The sequence below is a fragment of the Melopsittacus undulatus genome (assembly GCF_012275295.1).
Source record: "Melopsittacus undulatus isolate bMelUnd1 chromosome 24 unlocalized genomic scaffold, bMelUnd1.mat.Z SUPER_24_unloc_1, whole genome shotgun sequence".
Lineage (NCBI taxonomy): Eukaryota > Metazoa > Chordata > Aves > Psittaciformes > Psittaculidae > Melopsittacus > Melopsittacus undulatus.
The window spans coordinates 1-18,606 of record NW_022993935.1 but is presented as its reverse complement, the minus strand read 5'-3'; the positions used below and the strand labels follow the sequence as shown (position 1 = coordinate 18,606).

The 18,606-nt window shown below is 56.0% G+C and overlaps 1 protein-coding gene and 1 long non-coding RNA gene across 2 annotated transcripts; both read left to right on the top strand.

Moving 5' to 3' along the window:
* Positions 1 to 1,979: 1,979 nt before the first annotated feature.
* On the top strand, positions 1,980 to 15,689 carry LOC117438081 (myotonin-protein kinase-like; the record flags this gene model as incomplete). The annotated part of the gene is made up of 8 exons (XM_034073490.1): positions 1,980 to 2,291; positions 4,590 to 4,681; positions 5,401 to 5,484; positions 8,336 to 8,431; positions 9,813 to 9,961; positions 13,158 to 13,251; positions 13,792 to 13,992; positions 15,408 to 15,689. Coding segments are annotated over exons 3-8 (891 nt in total), but the record flags the coding sequence as incomplete, so codon positions are not given.
* A 4-nt stretch (positions 15,690 to 15,693) lies between these two features.
* Positions 15,694 to 17,281, top strand: LOC117438074 (uncharacterized). Its single transcript, XR_004550636.1, has 3 exons — positions 15,694 to 15,794; positions 16,497 to 16,582; positions 17,259 to 17,281. It is a non-coding gene; the product is annotated as an uncharacterized lncRNA (long non-coding RNA).
* The last annotated feature ends 1,325 nt before the right edge of the window (positions 17,282 to 18,606 follow it).

The window sequence follows — 18,606 nt, the reverse complement described above, 5'->3', positions numbered from 1 at the left end:
ATAAGCGCTATAGGGAGCTATAATGGGTTAGGGGACCTATAGGAAGCTATAATGGGTTATGGGTCCTGTAGGGAGCTGTATGGGGTTATAAGCGCTATAGGGAGCTACAATGGGTTAGGGGTCCTATAGGAAGCTATAGGGGGTTATGGGTTCTATAGGGAGCTATAATGTGTTAGGGATCCTATAGGGAGCTATAGGGGGTTATGGATTCTATAGGGAGCCCTAATGGGTTTTGTGTCCTATAGGCAGCTATAATGTGTTAGGGGTCCTATAGGAAGCTATAGGGGGTTAAGGGTTCTATAGGGAGCTATAGGGGGTTAAGGGTTCTATAGGGAGCTATAGGGGGTTATGGGTCCTATAGGGAACTACAGTGGGGCAGACCGGCAGTGTGGGTCAGGGCAGTATGGGGGGGTTAGGGCTCTAGGGGGATGTGGGGCTATAGGGAGCATTCCATAGGGAGTCTGAGGGGACTGCGAGGCCCCTATAGGATCTCTATAGGGGATCTATGAGCTCTCTATAAGGGATCTATAGACCCCTATAGATCTATACATACCTATCTAGATCCCAACAGGGGATGTATAGAGATCTATAGGGGATCACATGCTCTCTATAGGGGATCTGGGGCACTGCCAGGTCCCTGTAGGGAATTACAAGGTCTTGGGAATCCTGAGCTCTATAAGGGATCTGCGAGATCTCTATAGGGTCTCTATAGGGGCTCTATAAGGGATCATGAGCTCTCTATAGGGGATCATGAGGTTTCTATAGGGGATCTACAAGGTCTCTATAGGGGCTTTGTAGGGGCTCTACAAGGTGTCTATAGGGACTCTATAGGGGCTCTACAAGGGCTCTACAGGGGCTCTATAGGGACTCTATAGGGGATCTACAAGGTCTCCATAGGGTCTCTACAGGGGCTGTGGTCCCTGTTCTCCCATTGCCCCAGTGGGAGCCCCTGATCCCAATCCCATTCTCAATCCCAATCCTGATCCCGCTCCTATTCCTGTTACTGTTCTCAATCCTGTTCCCAATCCCGTTCTCAATCCCAATCCTGTTCCCAATCCTGATTCTGATCCTGTTCCCAATCCCCATCCCATTCCCAATTCCATCCCAATCCTGATCCTGATCCCGTTTCCAGGTCCAATCCCGTTCCCAGTCCCAGTCCCATTCCCAATCCCATCCCAATCCTGATCCTGTTCCCATTCCTGTTCCCAATCCCAATCCTGTTCCTGTTCCCATTCCCAATCCTGATCCCGTTCCCATTCCTGTTCCCAATCCCATTCCCAATCCCGTTCTCAATCCCAATCCCATCCTGTTCCTGTTCTCAATCCCGATCCCATTCCCAATCCCAATCCTGTTCCCAATCCCATTCCCATTCCCGTTCCCATCCCCTCCCCCCATCCAATACCGTTCCCAATCCCAACCCCAACCCCGTTCCCAATCCCGTTCTCGTTCCCGTTCCCAATCCCAATCCGAATCCTGATCCTGTTCCCAATCCCAATCCCATTCTCAATCCTGTTCCCGTTCCCAATCCCAGTCCCATCCCGTTCCCAATCCCATCCCAATCCCATTCCCGATCCCGTCTCAATCCCGATCCCATTCCATTCCCATTCCCGTCCCGTGTCCCGTGCCCCCCCCCGGTGTTGTGCCCCGCCCCCATTCCCGTTCCCGTTCCCAATCCCAATTCCATTCCCCATCCCGATCCCAATCCCGTTCCAACCCCATTCCCGTCCCGTGTCCCGTCCCGTGTCCCCCCCCCCCGTTCCCCCCCCCCAGTGGGCGGTCCCATTCCCGTTCCCGTTCCCGTTCCCAGCCATGGCGGCGCCCCCAGGGCGCAGGGACAGGCTCCGGACGGCAGCGCTGGGGGGGGGGGGGGGCTCCGGGGCTGGGGGCGCTGCTGGAGCTGCTGCTGGGGGTGGTGGGGGGGCTGCGACGGCGCCTGCGCAGAGGGCAACGGGAATGGGACCGGGAATGGGATAGGGAACAACGGGAATGGGACCGGGAATGGGACCGTGAACAACGGGAATCCGATCGGGAACAACGGGAACGCGAACGGGAAATCGATCGGGAACATCGGGAATGTGATCGGGAATATCGGGAATGCGATCGGGAATATCGGGAATGCGATCGGGAATACCGGGAATGCGAACGGGAATATCGGGAATCCGATCGGGAATACCGGGAACGGGACCGGGAGCACCGGGAGCAAAGGGAACGGGAGCACCGGGAACGGGAACACCGGGAATGGGATCGGGACGCGGACAGCGAGAGGCACGTCCGGGAATTCCTCAAATGGGGTGAGTGGGGAATGGGATAAGGGGGATATAGGAACGGGATAAGGGGGATACGGGAATGGGATAAGGGGGAACCAGGAATGGGATAAGGGGGATACAGGAACGGGATAAGGGGGTCAAGGAATGGGATAAGGGGGATCCAAGAACGGGATAAGGGGGATACAGGATCGGGATAAGGGGGGTCAAGGAATGGGATAAGGGGGGAACCAACAACGGGATAAGGGGGATACAGGAACGGGATAAGGGGGAACCAGGAACGGGATAAGGGGGGGGGTTAGGAATGGGATAAGGGGGGTCCAGGACAGGGATAGGGGGGGGGATCCAGGAGGGGGGTCCCAATCCCCCCCCCCCCCCATTAATCCCTATGGATCGGGGGGGGCTCCATGTCCATGGGGGGGCCGCAGATCAGCTCCTTATGTGGGCACAACGGGACCGTCCCCCCCCCCCCGGGCAGCGATCGTGGCACGGCCATAAATGGGCTGAGGGAGAGCGGCTGCCCCCCCCCGCACCCCCCATGGCCCTATAGGGGATCCCATTGGATCCTATGGGGGCTGTGTCCCCCCCCAGTGCCCTATAGGGGATCCCATTGGATCCTATGGGGGTTGTGTCCCCCCCAGTGCCCTATAGGGGATCCCATTGGGTCCTATGGGGGTTGTGCCCCCCCCATTGCCCCATAGGGGATCCCATTGGATCCTATGGGGGTTGTGCCCCCACATTGCCCTATAGGGGATCCCCATTGGCTCCTATGGGGGTTGTGCCCCCACATTGCCCTATAGGGGATCCCATTGGGTCCTATGGGGGTTGTGCCCCCCCCATTGCCTCATAGGGGATCCCCATTGGCTCCTATGGGGGTTGTGCCCCCCCCATTGCCCCATAGGGGGTCCCCATTGGTTCCTATGGGGCTGTGCCCCCCCCATTGTCCCATAGGGGGTCCCCATTGGATCCTATAGGGGTTGTGCCCCACCAATTCCCCATAGGGGATCCCCATTGGTTCCTATGGGTGTTGTGCCCCCCCCATTGCCCCATAGGGGATCCCCATTGGTTCCTATGGGTGTTGTGCCCCCCCCATTGCCCTATAGAGTATCCACATTGTCTCCTATGGGGCTGACCCCCCTGACCTCCCCCCATTGCCCCATAGGGGATCCCCATTGTCTTCTATGGGGCTGACCCCCTGACCCCCCCCCCCATTGCCCCATAGCGGATCCCCATTGTCCCCTATGGGTGTTGTGCCCTCCCCATTGCCCCATAGGGAATCCCCATTGTCTCCTATGGGGCTGTGCCCCCCCCCATTGCCCCATAGGGGATCCCCATTGGTTCCTATGGGGCTGACCCCCCCCCCCCATTGCCCCATATGGGTTCCCCATTGGTTCCAATGGGCTGACCCCCCCATTGCCCCATAGGGGATCCCCATTGGTTCCTATGGGGGCAGTGCCCCCCCCCAATTGCCCCATATGGGATCCCCATTGTCTCCTATGGGGCTGACCCCCCCTGACCCCCCCCCCCCCATTGCCCCATAGGGGATCCCCATTGGTTCCTATGGGGGCAGTGCCCCCCCCAATTGCCCCATATGGGATCCCCATTGTCTCCTATGGGGCTGACCCCCCCTGACCCCCCCCCCCCATTGCCCCATAGGGGATCCCCATTGGTTCCTATGTGGGCTCTCCCCCCCCATTGCCCCATATGGGATCCCCATTGGTTCCTATGGGGCTGTGCCCCCCCCCGACCTCCCCCCCCCCCCATTGCCCCATAGGGGATCCCCATTGGATCCTATGGGGGTTGTGTCCCCCCCATTGCCCCATATGGGATCCCCATTGTCTCCTATGGGGCTGTTCCCCCCCCTGACCTCCCCCCCCATTGCCCTATATGGGATCCCCATTGATTCCTATGGGGGTTGTGCCCCCCCCATTGCCCCATATGGGATCCCCATTGATTCCTATGGGTCTGTGCCCCCCCCCATTGCCCCATATGGGATCCCCATTGGTTCCTATGGGGCTGACCCCCCTCCCCATTGCCCCATATGGGATCCCCATTGTCTCCTATGGGGCTGACCCCCCTCCCCATTGCCCCATATGGGATCCCCATTGTCTCCTATGGGGCTGACCCCCCCGACCCCCCCCCCATTGCCCCATATGGGATCCCCATTGTCTCCTATGGGGCTGACCCCCTGACCCCCCCCCCATTGCCCCATATGGGATCCCCATTGTCTCCTATGGGGCTGACCCCCTGACCCCCCCCCCATTGCCCCATATGGGATCCCCATTGTCTCCTATGGGGCTGACCCCCCCCCCCCTTGCCCCATAGCGGAGCCTTGGGCCGCTCAGCTGCAGGAGCTGCAGCTGCAGAGATCTGACTTCGAGATCTTGAAGGTGATTGGACGAGGGGCGTTCAGCGAGGTGAGGGGGCGGGGCTAACGGGGGGCGGGGCTAACGGGAGGGGCCGGGGCTAACGAGAGGGGGCGGGGCTAACTAAAGGAGTTGGGGTTAACGGGAGGGGGCGGGGCTAACGGGAGGGGGCGGGGCTAACGAGAGGGGGCGGAGCTAACAGGAGGGGCGGGGTTAGCGGGTGGGGGCGGGGTTATGGGAGGGCTTAACGGGAGGGGCGGGGTTTAAGTGGAGGGGTTAACGGAGGGGGCGTGGTTAAGGGGGCGTGGTTATGTGGAGGGGGCGTGGTTAAGGGGCGTGGTTAAGGGAAGGGGGCGTGGTTAAGGGTGGGATATGGGCCTAATAGGGCTGCAGTTAAGGGGGGGGGACTTAATGGGAGGGGCGACGTTAAGGGGGCGGAGTCAATGGAAGGGGCGTGGTTAAGGAGGGCGGGGTTAAGGGGAGGGGTTAATGGAGAAGCACAGCTATGCGGAGGGGAAAGGGAAGAGGGGGCGTGGTTAATGGAGGGGGCGTGGTTAAAGGGAAGGGGCGTGGTTAAGTGGAGGGGGCGTGGTTAAGGGTAGGAACAGGAGCTAATGGGAGGGCTGCGGTTAAGGGGGGGGGCAGATAAGGGGAGGGGCTCATGTTAAGGGGCGGGGTTAAGGTGAGGGGCGGGGTTATTGGAGGGGGCGTGGTTAACGACGGTAGGCGGGGTTATGGGGGTCACGTGTCTGACCCCGCGCTGACCCCAGGTGGCCGTGGTGAAGATGAAGGAATCGGGAGAGGTTTTTGCCATGAAGATAATGAACAAACGAGACCTGGTGCAGAGGGGGGAGGTGCGAGACAGCATCCCATAATAACCTATATACCATACATCCCATAATAACCTATATACCATACATCCCATAATAACCTATATACCATACATCCCATAATAACCTATATACCATACATCCCATAATAACCTGTACACCATACATCCCATAATAACCTATATACCATACATCCCATAATAACCTATATACCATACATCCCATAATAACCTATATACCATACATCCCATAATAACCTGTACCCCATACATCCCATAATAACCTATACACCATACATCCCATAATAACCTATATACCATACATCCCATAATAACCTGTACACCATACATCCCATAATAACCTATATACCATACATCCCATAATAACCTGTACCCCATACATCCCATAATAACCTATACACCATACATCCCATAATAACCTATATACCATACATCCCATAATAACCTGTACCCCATACATCCCATAATAACCTGTACACCATACATCCCATAATAACCTATATACCATACATCCCATAATAACCTGTACCCCATACATCCCATAATAACCTATATACCATACATCCCATAATAACCTGTACACCATACATCCCATAATAACCTATATACCATACATCCCATAATAACCTGTACCCCATACATCCCATAATAACCTGTACACCATACATCCCATAATAACCTATATACCATACATCCCATAATAACCTGTACACCATACATCCCATAATAACCTGTACACCATACATCCCATAATAACCTATACACCATACATCCCATAATAACCTATATACCATACATCCCATAATAACCTGTACACCATACATCCCATAATAACCTGTACACCATACATCCCATAATAACCTGTACCCCATACATCCCATAATAACCTGTACACCATACATCCCATAATAACCTGTACACCATACATCCCATAATAACCTATACACCATACATCCCATAATAACCTATATACCATACATCCCATAATAACCTGTACACCATACATCCCATAATAACCTATATACCATACATCCCATAATAACCTATATACCATACATCCCATAATAACCTATACACCATACATCCCATAATAACCTATATACCATACATCCCATAATAACCTGTACACCATACATCCCATAATAACCTGTACACCATACATCCCATAATAACCTATACACCATACATCCCATAATAACCTATATACCATACATCCCATAATAACCTGTACACCATACATCCCATAATAACCTGTACACCATACATCCCATAATAACCTGTACCCCATACATCCCATAATAACCTGTACACCATACATCCCATAATAACCTATATACCATACATCCCATAATAACCTATACACCATACATCCCATAATAACCTATATACCATACATCCCATAATAACCTGTACACCATACATCCCATAATAACCTATATACCATACATCCCATAATAACCTATATACCATACATCCCATAATAACCTATACACCATACATCCCATAATAACCTATATACCATACATCCCATAATAACCTGTACACCATACATCCCATAATAACCTGTACACCATACATCCCATAATAACCTGTACCCCATACATCCCATAATAACCTGTACACCATACATCCCATAATAACCTATATACCATACATCCCATAATAACCTATATACCATACATCCCATAATAACCTATATACCATACATCCCATAATAACCTGTACACCATACATCCCATAATAACCTATATACCATACATCCCATAATAACCTATATACCATACATCCCATAATAACCTATACACCATACATCCCATAATAACCTATATACCATACATCCCATAATAACCTGTACACCATACATCCCATAATAACCTGTACCCCATACATCCCATAATAACCTATATACCATACATCCCATAATAACCTGTACCCTATACATCCCATAATAACCTGTACACCATACATCCCATAATAACCTGTACCCTATACATCCCATAATAACCTGTACCCCATACATCCCATAATAACCTGTACACCATACATCCCATAATAACCTGTACCCCATACATCCCATAATAACCTATATACCATACATCCCATAATAACCTATATACCATACATCCCATAATAACCTGTACAACATACATCCCATAATAACCTATACACCATACATCCCATAATAACCTGTACAACATACATCCCATAATAACCTGTACACCATACATCCCATAATAACCTGTACACCATATCCCATAATAACCTGTACACCATACATCCCATAATAACCTGTACACCATACATCCCATAATAACTTGTACACCATACATCCCATAATAACCTATATACCATACATCCCATAATAACCTATATACCATACATCCCATAATAACCTGTACCCCATACATCCCATAATAACCTGTACCCCATACATCCCATAATAACCTGTACACCATACCCCATATCCCATAAAAACCTATACACCATACATCCCATAATAACCTGTACACCATACATCCCATAATAACCTGTACCCCATACATCCCATACCCCATATCCCATACCCCATATCCCATACCCCATATCCCATACCCCATACCCCATATCCCATATCCCATACCCCATATCCCATATCCCATACCCCATACCCCATATCCCATATCCCATACCCCATACCCCATACCCCATACCCCATATCCCATATCCCATACCCCATATCCCATATCCCATACCCCATACCCCATATCCCATATCCCATACCCCATATCCCATATCCCATATCCCATACCCCATATCCCATACCCCATACCCCATATCCCATACCCCATATCCCATATCCCATATCCCATATCCAGGTCTCCTGTTTCCGGGAGGAACGGGATGTTCTGGTCCATGGGGACAGACGCTGGATCACTCGGCTGCACTTTGCCTTCCAGGACCCCCAGTGTCTGGTGAGGGACAGACCCTATGGAATAACCCTATGGAATAACCCCTATGGGAATAGATCCCTATGGAATAACCCTATGGGAACAGACCCTATGGAATAACCCTATAGGAACTGATCCCTATGGAATAACCCTATGGGAACAGATCCTATGGGAACAGATCCCTATGCAATAACCCTATGGGAATAGATCCTATGGAATAGCTCCTATGGGAATAGATCCCTATGGAATAACCCTATAGGAATAGATCCCTATCGAATAACCCTATGGGAATAGATCCTATGGAATAACCCTATGGGAATAGATCCCTATGGAATAACCCTATAGGAACAGAGTCCTATGGAATAGCCCCTATGGGAACAGATCCCTATGGAATAGCCCTATAGGAATAGATCCCTATGGAATAACCCTATGGGAATAGATCCTATGGAATAACCCTATGGGAACAGATCCCATGGAATAACCCCTATGGGAACAGAGCCCTGTGGAATAACCCCTATAGGAACTGATCCCTATGGAATAGCTCCTATGGGAACAGATCCCTATGGAATAACCCCTATGGGAACACATCCCTATGGAATAACCCTATAGGAACAGAGCCCTATGGAATAACCCTATAGGAACAGAGCCCTATGGAATAACCCCTATGGGAACACATCCCTATGGTCACAGTGCCCCATAGGGACACCCCTATGGGGACACACCCCCTATGTCCCCACATCCCCCTCTCTTTTGTCCCATGCCCCCATCCGTATCCATGTCCCCATCCCTTCTCATCCCTATCCCATCCCTGTATCCTTGTGCATCCTCTATCCATGTCCCGATCCCATATCCATGACCCCATCCCATAACCACATCTCTATCCTATATCCACATTCCCATCCCATAACCACATTCTCATCCCATATCTACATCCTCATCCCATCCACATTCCCATCCCATATCCACGTCCCCATCCCATCTCCTCCTCCCTATCCCATGCCCATGTCCTTGTGCTGTCATCTTCCCCCCCACATCCTGTATCCCTGTATCCCGTATCCCTTTCCTGTGTCCCTGTATCCTGTATCCCATATCCCTGTATCCCACATCTCTGTATCCCTGTATCACTGTATCCTATATCCCTGTATCCCATATCCCATATACCTGTATCCCCATATTCCCGTATCCCATATCGCTGTATCCCCATATCCCATATCCCTGTATCCCATATCCCTGTATCCCTGTGTCCCATATCCCTGTATCCCTGTATCCCCATATCCCCATATCCCATATCCCTGTATCCCCATATCCCATATCCCTGTATCCCATATCCCCATCTCCCTGTATCCCATCTCCCTGTATCCCTATCTATCCCTGTGTATCCCATTGTCATTCCCGGTGTTCCCAGTTCCTGGTCATGGAATACTGTGTGGGTGGTGACCTCCTGACCCTGCTCTCCAAGTTCGGGGACTGTCTCCCCCTGCCCCTGGTTCGGTTCTACCTGGCGGAGCTGGTGCTGGCCATAGACAGCGTGCACCGGATGGGATACGTGCACCGGTGCGGCCGATAGGGGGCGCTATGGGGCTGTATGGGGCTGTATGGCCATAGACAGTGTGCACCGCATGGGATACGTGCACCGGTGCGGACGGCAGGGGGCGCTATGGGGAGCTATGGGGAGCTATGGGGCTGTATGGCCATAGACAGCGTGCACCGGATGGGATACGTGCACCGGTGCGCAAGGGGGCGCTATGGGGCAGTATGGGGTCTATAGGGTGCTATGGGGATCTATGGGGCTGTATGGGGTCTATAGGGTGCTATGGGGATCTATGGGGCTGTATGGCCATAGACAGCGTGCACCGGATGGGATACGTGCACCGGTGGGGGTGCTATGGGGATCTATGGGGTCTATGGGGCTGTATGGCCATAGACAGCGTGCACAGGATGGGATACGTGCACCGGTGCGGACGGCAGGGGGCGCTATGGGGCTGTATGGGGTCTATAGGGTGCTATGGGGATCTATGGGGCTGTATGGCCATAGACAGCGTGCACCGGATGGGATACGTGCACCGGTGGGGGTGCTATGGGGATCTATGGGGATCTATGGGGCTGTATGGCCATAGACAGCGTGCACCGGCTGGGATACGTGCACCGGTGCGGCCGCTGGGGGCGCTATGGGGCTGTATGGGGATCTATGGGGTGCTATGGGGATCTATGGGGTTATATGGGGAGCTATGGGGCTGTATGGCCATAGACAGCGTGCACCGGCTGGGATACGTGCACCGGTGCGGCCGCTGGGGGCGCTATGGGATCTATGGGGAGCTATGGGGCTGTATGGCCATAGACAGCGTGCACCGGATGGGATACGTGCACCGGTGCGCAAGGGGGCGCTATGGGGCTGTATGGGGTCTATAGGGTGCTATGGGGATCTATGGGGAGCTATGGGGCTGTATGGGGATCTATGGGGATCTATGGCCATAGACAGCGTGCACCGGATGGGATACGTGCACCGGTGCGGCCGCTGGGGGCGCTATGGGGCTGTATGGGGATCTATGGGGTGCTATGGGGCTGTATGGCCATAGACAGCGTGCACCGGATGGGATACGTGCACCGGTGCGGACGGCAGGGGGCGCTATGGGATCTATGGGGATCTATGGGGCTGTATGGGGATCTATGGGGCTGTATGGGGTTATATGGGGATCTATGGGGCTGTATGGGGATCTATGGGGTCTATGGGGCTGTATGGCCATAGACAGCGTGCACCGGATGGGATACGTGCACCGGTGCGGACGGCAGGGGGCGCTATGGGATCTATGGGGATCTATGGGGAGCTATGGGGAGCTATGGGGCTGTATGGCCATAGACAGCGTGCACCGGATGGGATACGTGCACCGGTGTGTGCGGCCGATAGGGGGGGCTGTGGGGCTGTATGGGGAGCTATGGGGATCTATGGGGATCTATGGGGCTGTATGCCCATAGACAGCGTGCACCGGATGGGATACGTGCACCGGTGCGGACGGCAGGGGGCGCTATGGGGATCTATGGGGATCTATGGGGAGCTATGGGGCTGTATGGGGATCTATGGGGAGCTATGGGGCTGTATGGCCATAGACAGCATGCACCGGATGGGATACGTGCACCGGTGCGGCCGCTGGGGGGCGCTATGGGGATGTATAGGGTCTACAGGGTGCTATGGGGATCTATGGGGTGATATGGGGATCTATGGGGATCTATGGGGTGATATGGCTACATGCACCGCATGGGATACGTGCACCGGTGCGGACGGCAGGGGGCGCTATGGGATCTATGGGGAACTATGGGGATCTATGGGGCTGTATGGCCATAGACAGCGTGCACCGGATGGGATACGTGCACCGGTGCGGACGGCAGGGGCCGCTATGGGGCAGTATGGGGTGCTATGGGGAGCTATGGGGTCTATGGGGGGCTATGGGGTGATATGGCTACATGCACCGGATGGGATACGTGCACCGGTGCGGCCGATAGGGGGCGGTATGGGGCAGTATGGGGAGCTATGGGGAGCTATGGGGCTGTATGGGGATCTATGGGGCTGTATGGCCATAGACAGCGTGCACCGGATGGGATACGTGCACCGGTGTGTGCGGCCGCTGGGGGCGCTATGGGGCTGTATAGGGTGCTATGGGGTGCTATGGGGCTGTATGGCCATAGACAGCGTGCACCGGATGGGATACGTGCACCGGTGCGGCCGCCGGGGGGCGCTATGGGGATGTATAGAGTGCTATGGGGAGCTATGGGGCTGTATGGGGATCTATGGGGTGATATGGGGTGATATGGCTACATGCACCGGATGGGATACGTGCACCGGTGCGCAAGGGGGCGCTATGGGGCTGTATGGGGATCTATGGGGTGATATGGGGTGTTATGGCTACATGCACCGGATGGGATACGTGCACCGGTGCGGACGGCAGGGGGCGCTGGGGGGCAGTATGGGGTGATATGGGGTGAAATAGGGTGATATGGAGTGCTATGGGGTGCTATGGGGCACTGTGGGGTGTTATGGGTGCTATGGGGTGCTATGGGGTGATATGGGGTGTTATGGGGTGTTACGCAGTGTTATGGGGTGCTATGGGGTGTTATGGGGATATGGGGTGCTATGGGGTGCTATGGGGTGATATGGGACACTATGGGGTGCTATGGGGTTCTATGGGGTGCTATGGGGATCTATGGGGTGATATGGGGTGCTATGGGGTGTTATGGATTGCTATGGGGTGCTATGGGGTGTTATGGTGATCTATATTGTGCTATGGGGTGTTATGGGGTGCTATGGCTACGTGCACCGGTGAGGCCGCCAGGGGGCGGCAGAGTGCGCGGTGTGGGGGTATATGGGTGTTATGGGGCGCTATGGGGTGCTATGGGGTGTTATGGGGTGATATGGGGTGCTATGGGGATCTATGGGAGTTATGGGGTGTTATGGGTGTTATGGGATGCTATGGGGTGATATGGGGTGTTATGGGGTGATATGGGGTGATACGGGCATCTATGGGAGCTATGGGGTGTTATGGGTGTTATGGGGTGTTATGGGGTGCTATGGGAGCTATGGGGTGTTATGGGTGTTATGGGGTGTTATGGGGTGATATGGGGTGTTATGGGGTGATATGGGGTGTTATGGGGTGATATGGGGCGCTATAGGGCGCTATGGGGATAAGGAGGCTATGGGGCTATGGGGCTCTATGGGGGTTATGGGGTCTATGGGGTGACAAAGGCTCCTCCCCCCCAGGGACATCAAACCCGACAACATCCTCCTGGACCGATGGGGTCACATCCGGCTTGGGGACTTCGGCTCCTGCCTCAAGCTGGGGCCTGATGGCACCGTGAGGGCAGAGCCTGCACCCGCATCCCATAATACCCATACCCCATATCCTATACCCCATATACCATACCCTATACCCCATATCCCATACCCCATATCCCATATCCCATACCCCATACCCCATATCCCATACCCCATACCCCATACCCCATACCCCATATCCCATACCCCACACCCCATATCCCATACCCCATACCCCATACCCCATACCCCATATCCCATACCCCATAACCCATACCCCATATCCCATACCCCACACCCCATATCCCATACCCCATACCCCATACCCCATACCCCATACCCCATATCCCATACCCCATACCCCATATCCCACACCCCATATCCCATACCCCATACCCCATATCCCATACCCCATATCCCATACCCCATACCCCATACCCCATACCCCATACCCCATACCCCATACCCCATACCCCATATCCCATATCCCATACCCCATACCCCATACCCCATACCCCATACCCCATATCCCATACCCCATACCCCACACCCCATACACCCCATACCCCCTATACCGCAGGTGCGCTCGTCGGTGGCGGTGGGCACCCCGGATTACCTGTCCCCAGAGATGCTGCTGGCAGTGGAGGATCCCAGCCTGCGCTATGGGGCTGAGGTTGACTGGTGGGCACTGGGAGTACTGGCCTATGAGATGCTGTTCGGCAGGACTCCCTTCTATGCTGAGAGTGTCCTGGAGACCTACGGCAAGATCCTGCACTTCCAGGTGCCGGGAATGGGGGGGGGGGGGGGGGGGGATGGGGGTGTATGGGGACAATAGGGACAATGGGGGTATATGGGGTAATGGGGGTATATGGGGTAATGGGGTAATGGGGTAATGGGGGTGTATGGGGTAATGGGGTAATGGGGTAATGGGGGTGTATGGGGTAATGGGGTAATGGGGTAATGGGGGTATGGGGTAATGGGGTAATGGGGTAATGGGGGTATGGGGTAATGGGGTAATGGGGTAATGGGGGGAATGGGGGTATATGGGGTAATGGGGGTGTATGGGGCAATGGGGGTGTATGGGGTAATGGGGGTATATGGGGTAATGGGGGTGTATGGGGCAATGGGGGTGTATGGGGTAATGGGGGTATATGGGGTAATGGGGGTGTATGGGGGAATGGGGGTGTATGGGGTAATGGGGGTATATGGGGTAATGGGGGTGTATGGGGTAATGGGGGTGTATGGGGTAATGGGGGTGTATGGGGGAATGGGGGTATATGGGGTAATGGGGGTGTATGGGGGAATGGGGCAATGAGGGGCAATGGGGACATGGGGGCAATGGGGGTATATGGGGTAATGGGGTAATGGGGGTATATGGGGTAATGGGGGTATATGGGGTAATGGGGGTGTATGGGGCAATGGGGGCAAGGGGGTAATGGGGGTGTATGGGGTAATGGGGGTATATGGGGTAATGGGGGTGTATGGGGGAATGGGGGTATATGGGGTAATGGGGGTGTATGGGGGAATGGGGCAATGAGGGGCAATGGGGACATGGGGGCAATGGGGGTATATGGGGTAATGGGGTAATGGGGGTATATGGGGTAATGGGGGTATATGGGGTAATGGGGGTATATGGGGTAATAGGGTAATGGGGGTATATGGGGTAATGGGGGTGTATGGGGTAATGGGGGTTTATGGGGCAATGGGGGCAAAGGGGGGAATGGGAGGCAATGGGGCAATGATGGGCAATGGGGGTATATGGGGTAATGGGGGTAATGGGGATATATGGGGTAATGGGGGGAATGAGGGCAATGGGGGGCAATGGGGATAATGGGGACAATAGGGACAATGGGGGCAATGGGGGCAATAGGGACAATGGGGGGAATAGGGACAATGGGACAATGGGGTTAATGGGGGTTAATGGGGTAATGGGGGACAATGGGGGGCAATGGGGTCAATGGGGGACAATGGGGCAATGGGGGCAATAGGGACAATGGGGCAATGGGGAACAATGGGGGGCAATGGGGGGCAATGGGGGCAATAGGGACAATGGGGATCAATGAGAACAATGGGGATCAATGGGTATCAATGGGGGTCAATGGGGATTAATGGGTATCAATGGGTATCAATGGTGATCATTGGGCCAATAGGGATCAATTGCTTTCCTACGCTGTTGACCCTCCCCCTCCCCCCCAGGATCACCTCCACTTCCCGGATGACCCGGATGAAGGGGGCGTGGCCCCGACCGAGGGGGGCGTATCCGAAGTGGGCGTGTCCATAGGCACCGAAGGGGGCGTGTCCTCTGATGCCGAAGTGGGCGTGTCCCCAGAGGAAGTGGGCGTGTCCCCACCAGAAGGGGGCGTGTCCCTGTCCTGTGCCGCGCGCGCTCTCGTGCGGTCCCTGCTGTGCTCGCGAGAGCGGCGCCTGGGCCGCGGGGGCGCGCGGGACTTCCGGCGCGCGCCGCTGTTCGCGGGGCTGCGTTGGCGCCACCTGCGGCGCGCGCGCGCGCCCTTCCAGCCCTGCGCGCGCGGCCCCGACGACACCGCGAACTTCGACCTCGTGGAGGAGGGTCACGTGCAGCGGGTGCGCGCGGGGGGGGGGGGCGGGGCGGGGCGGCCTATAGAGCCTATGGGGCACCCTATAGAGCCTGTGGGGCAGCTGTAGAGCCTATGGGGCACCCTAGAGAGACTGTGGATCACCCTATAGACCCCATGGGACATACGCCCTATGGAGCACCCTGTAGACCCTATGGGGCACCCTATAGACCCTATGGGACATACCCCTGTGGAGCACCTATAGACCCTATGGGACATACCCCTATGGAGCACCATATAGACCCTATGGGACATACTCCCTATGGAGCACCCTATAGACCCTATGGGACATACCCCCTATGGGCCACCCCATACATCCCATGGGACATACCCCCTATGGAGCACCCCATAGACACTATGGGACATACCCCTGTGGAGCACCCTATAGACCCTATGGAACATACCCCCTATGGAGCACCCCATACACCCCATGGCTCACCATCCACCCTATGGGAAACAGACACCCCCCCATTCCCCCCCCCCATGTGACCCCCATAACCCCCCCTATTGGCCCCCTATGGAGCACCGTATAGACCCTATGGGACATACACCCTATGGAGCACCCCATACACCCCATGTCTCACCATCCACCCTATAGGCCACAGACACACCCCCCATTCCCTCCCCATACCCCCCCCCATTGCCCCCATTACCCCCCATATCTGACCCCCCCCCTTGTGTCCCCCCCCAGGACCCCCCCCCGGAGCCCTGGGACCCCCCAGACCTGGGGCTGCAGCTGCCGTTTGTGGGGTACTCGTATGTGCGAGGGGACCCCGAGTGAGTGGGGGGGGGAGGGGAGGGAGGGGGGGTGCAATGGGGGGAGGGGTTTGGGGTGCAATGGGGGGTTTGGGGTGCAATGGGGGAGGGGTTTGGGGTGCAATGGGGGAGGGGTTTGGGGTGCAATGGGGGGAGGGGTTTGGGGTGCAATGGGGGAGTTGGGGTGCAATGGGAGAGGTTTGGGGTGCAATGGGAGAGGTTTGGGGTGCAATGGGGGGAGGGGTTTGGGGTGCAATGGGGGGAGGGGTTTGGGGTGCAATGGGAGGAGGGGTTTGGGGTGCAATGGGGGGGTTGGGGTGCAATGGGGGGAGGGGTTTGGGGTGCAATGGGGGAGGGGTTTGGGGTGCAATGGGAGGGATTTGGGGTGCAATGGGGGGAGGGGGTTTGGGGTGCAATGGGGGAGGGGTTTGGGGTGCAATGGGGGGAGGGGTTTGGGGTGCAATGGGGGGAGGGGGTTGGGGTGCAATGGGGGGAGGGGTTTGGGGTGCAATGGGGGGAGGGGGTTGGGGTGCAATGGGGGAGGGGGTTGGGGTGCAATGGGGGAGGGGTTTGGGTGCAATGGGGGAGTTTGGGGTGCAATGGGGGGTTGGGGTGCAATGGGGGGTTGGGGTGCAATGGGGGGGGGCAATGGGGGGAGGGGCTTCTGTGACCCCCCCTTTCCTGTGTGCATCCATAGGGAAGAGGAAGAGGAGGAGGAGGAGGATGAGGAGGAGGAGGATGAAGAGTGGGACCAGAACGAGGCCATGGAGCTGGGGGGGCCCTGGGGAACCCCCCCGGAAGAGGGGGGGGCTTTGACCCCCCTGCACATAGAAACCCCCCCGCCCCCCCCTCTGGGGGAGCCCCCCCCACACATCGGGGTCACTGTGACTATGGGGGACCCCCCATCTATAGGGGACCCCCCTCCCATAGGGGACCCTGCACCTATAGGGGACCCCCCACCTATAGCGGGTTCCCCCCAACATAAAGGGTCCCCCCCACCTATAGGGGACCCCGCACCTATAGGGGACCCACCATCTATAGGGGACCCCCCAACCATGAAGGGACCTCCCCAACATAAAGGGCCCCCCCCACCTATGGGGTCCCCCAAACAACCTGCAGGACCCCCCCAAAAGGGTCCCCCCCCTCCTATAGGGGACCCCGCAACAATGAAGGGACCCCCACAACAGAAGGGGCCCCCCCAACCTATAGGGGACCCCCCATCTATAGGGGACCCCCCAACAATGAAGGGACCCCCACAACAAAAGGTGCCCCCCCCACCTATAGCGGGATCCCCCCAAAAGGGTCCCCCCCCACCTATAGGGTCCCCCAAACAACCCGCAGGACCCCCCCAAAAGGGTCCCCCCCCTCCCATAGGGGACCCCGCAACTATGAAGGGTCCCCCCCAAAAGGGCCCCCCCCCACCCATAGGGCCCCCTCCCCAAAAGGGGCCCCCCCCACCAACGGGGGTTCCCCCAAAACAACCCCTCCCCCACCCCAACCCCCCCCCCATCACCCATGGGTGCCCCCCCCCACCCCCCCACGGGGGGTCCCCCCCCCTCCAAGGGCCCCCCCCCGAGGACGGAGCCACCCAAGGACCCGGTACGTGGTGGGGGGGGGGGCACCGGATGGGTCCCATTGGTATCAATGGGGGTGTCCGGTAAGGGGGGGGGCGGATGGGTCCCGTTGTTCCCTATGGGATCCGGACGGTCCCGTTGTTCCCTATGGGGTCCGGACGGTCCCGTTGTTCCCTATGGGGTCCGGACGGTCCCGTTGTTCCCTATGGGGTCCGGACGGGTCCCGTTGTTCCCTATGGGATCCGGACGGTCCCGTTGTTCCCTATGGGGTCCGGACGGTCCCGTTGTTCCCTATGGGGTCCGGATGGGTCCCGTTGTTCTCTATGGGATCCGGACGGGTCCCGTTGTTCCCTATGGGATCCGGACGGGTCCCGTTGTTCCCTATGGGGTCCCGTTGTTCCCTATGGGATCCTGTTGTTCCCACAGGTTCGCACCGGGAAGGAGGAGCTGGAACCGGAGATAGGAACTGTG